Below are 3,076 nucleotides of genomic sequence, written 5' to 3' on the forward strand. Positions count from 1 at the left end.
TATAGCTTAAGTTTGAAGCATTAAAAAAATTGGTTTATGCATGAATATATACATAGAAACATGTATAAATATTTATAAACATATACATATATCTCTGATTATATAAAAAAAATGTTGAGAGGGTTCCTTTTGTCTACAGCTCGATTGCCTACAGATTGATTGCCTACAAGCACAAATATAAAACTAAGGTTAAGTAAGAAACTATGTGATTTATATTTTTAAAGCAGAGAATTTGTTGAAAAACAGAGAATTTGTGTTTTTAAAACAAAATTTGTATTTTTAAATAAAATTTATGTTTTTATAGCAGAGAATAGTAGAATAGATGTAGGCACATACCATACAAAATCGAATTTTTTTTGTTCTTTCTTTTGATGTTGAATAATAAATTTGAATTGTGAGATTGCACCAGGGAATGGAAGTAACTCGTTACTTGTAACGAAGTTACAGTTATAAGTTACTTTTTTGGTAACTTTACTGGTAACTGCGTTACTTTCTTTTTTTGGTAACTGTAACGATAACGAGTTACATTTTTTGGGTAACGGTAACGAAATTTACAGTTACTTTTGTCGTTACTTTGCACACGATTGAACACGGTTCGATTGGATACATGCTATTTATAGCGCTTATCAATAAGACTTGAAAGCCCTTAGACATTCGGCCGTCATGATTCAGTAATTATTTTACACTTCTATCTTCTATGTATAATACATAGGACATACAAATATTTTAGTTTGCTGCATATTTTACAGGTTTTAGAATTACAAAATTGTGTTTAAAAAAATTAAAAAATAAATTAAATAATAGTAAAATGAGAAGGGCTACGACCCCAAAGGCGAAACAGTTTAAAAGACGATGACAATAAGTGTCGAAACGTCGCTTGTTTTTATCTTATTTTATCCATGTTATTGTTCTAATATATATTTATACATTTAATTACATTGTCATCGTTGTTCTTATCGGAAATAAACTGTTTCATTTTTGGCTCGTAACCCTTCTCATTTTACTTTTATTTAATTTATTATTTGAGCCATTCTACATTGTTTTTTTTTTTTTAAATAAAACTATATATTTGTCAGTATTATATATAAAAAAAAATGCAAAAGTACATTTTTTAATTGATTTTAAAAAAGTAACGGAAAAGTAACGAAAAGTTATTTTTCAAGTAACGGTAACTGTAACGAGTACTTTTAAAAAGCGATAACTGTAACTGTAACTAGTTACTTTTAAAAAGTAACTTTCCATTCCCTGGATTGCACTTTGTACAACAATAAAGCTACAGAATTTTTATTTATATAGTACGATTAGATATGATTTTATATTATATTTGCCGACATATAGGTATATCTATAATATAAATATTAATACTTTTTTTCGAAATAAATAGATGCTCTTGTCCACGTTACATCGTTTTAAACTAATATTAATTGTTTTATTACAATTAATATTACATCTTTCTGTAAATTTATTACCATCAAAAGCTTTATATTTAAAATGTTTTATCACTTTGTTCAACAATTGGTTCATGTCCATTAACTAGTACATTTACCTTATATGTAGAAATAAAAGAATATAAGAAGAAAACTGTATATCATGTATGTGTCTCTTTGCTTGTATATATTTCTGTTTTTCCTGTGCGAACAACTGTAACAGGTTCGCGGAAATGTTTTTCTGAATTTTAATATCTTTTCTACGAACTCTTTAATTATTCAATACACGTAATCTTATGCAGCTAGGACGCAATTGCTATATCATGAATATGTCCTGACGTTCGGGCTCCATCACGGGCTTCGCATGGAGAACCGCTGGCGCGCGGCGCGGTGAACTCAATGTAAACAAAGCGCGAAGAGTTTATTTCAGCAAGCGTCTCACTCGCGCGTAGAGGTTTTCCGTGTGGAGCCCGTGACCGAAGCCGAACGTCCGGACTCTAATCATGAATAAATATTTTTAAATAATTACTGATATAATAGATATGATACTGATATCTGAGAATTTTTGTATTTAAACGCTGGCTTATACATAAGTTAAAACGCGGTTACGCATAAAATTGTAATCGTTCAGAATTCGCATAAAACTCTTAATCAAAGAAATATACATATAAATAGGATATTAATTAAAATTACGTAAAAAAACGTATAATATTAACAATATTGCAGTAAAGTAAGTTAAAAATTTTTGAATTTGTTTTCAATCAGGAAGGTCAATGTTAACAATGTTTCTAATGACTGTATCTCTAATATGAAATATAATTAACTCTATATCTCTCAGCTGAATTATATAAATTAACGAAGACCATACTTTTTTAAATTTGTTAATAAAACAAAATTGTGATAATATTTCCGATACAAGCTCGGCTTGTTTCGATGTAGACAAGTGCGATATCTATTTCTCCTTGCAAATTTTTAATTTTGTTTTATTCTGCTATCAACTAATCTTGGAGATAAGATCGTTAGCGAAAACAGAGAGAAAGAGGGAGAGATTCCAGAAAGAAACACAAGGACGCATTATTAAATATAAAGCAATAAACTGAGTTCGTTCGTACTCGATCAGGTTGCACAATCTTGCGTGAGCCACGTGTGCAATGTTACGTCATTTTCATAGCGTTGCAAGTACAACACCAATCGTCTCGTACTTCGGAGCAATTCGTTCTTCTGTGATGACCGATGTCGCGCGAGCACAAGTTGGTGAGCGGTATATAATAACGAAGGGCCTTTACTATTGTGATCAGTGAAGTGATACATAATGACGGAGAATAAAATGTCTATTCGGTCTCCCGAAGGTATGTACAATTTTTGAATAAGATCCTTATGACATTAAAGTTTTCTTGCAGTTTTAACCGTTGAGAAAAAAAATGATAAAATTACTTTTTTTTAATTTTTGTGTAACAATTTTTCCACCCTGTGCTTTAATTTTCAATAATTTTCGTTGCTATATATCGCCCATGCTGTTTTCTTTTTTAAATTAATTTACTTTTCTTTATTATTTAATTTTATTTAATAATAATTGAATTATTATTTTGATTATGTTTTATACCGGCGATACGATGAGATAAATATAATTATAATAAGCCTTATAATTA

At 29.3% G+C, this 3,076-nt stretch overlaps 1 protein-coding gene across 1 annotated transcript in view; it reads left to right on the top strand.

The window, feature by feature from the left end:
* The first annotated feature begins 2,739 nt into the window (after window positions 1-2,739).
* The window catches only part of LOC108778541 (uncharacterized), a 5,269-nt gene continuing 4,932 nt past the window's right edge, over window positions 2,740-3,076 (top strand). The window contains exon 1 of the mRNA XM_018545754.1: window positions 2,740-2,776. Within this exon, the coding sequence (XP_018401256.1) occupies window positions 2,740-2,776 (37 nt within the window). The remainder of the gene's footprint in view (window positions 2,777-3,076) is intronic.

This window comes from Cyphomyrmex costatus, unplaced genomic scaffold (genome assembly GCF_001594065.2).
Source record: "Cyphomyrmex costatus isolate MS0001 unplaced genomic scaffold, Ccosl1.0 scaffold502, whole genome shotgun sequence".
Classification (NCBI taxonomy): Eukaryota; Metazoa; Arthropoda; class Insecta; order Hymenoptera; family Formicidae; genus Cyphomyrmex; species Cyphomyrmex costatus.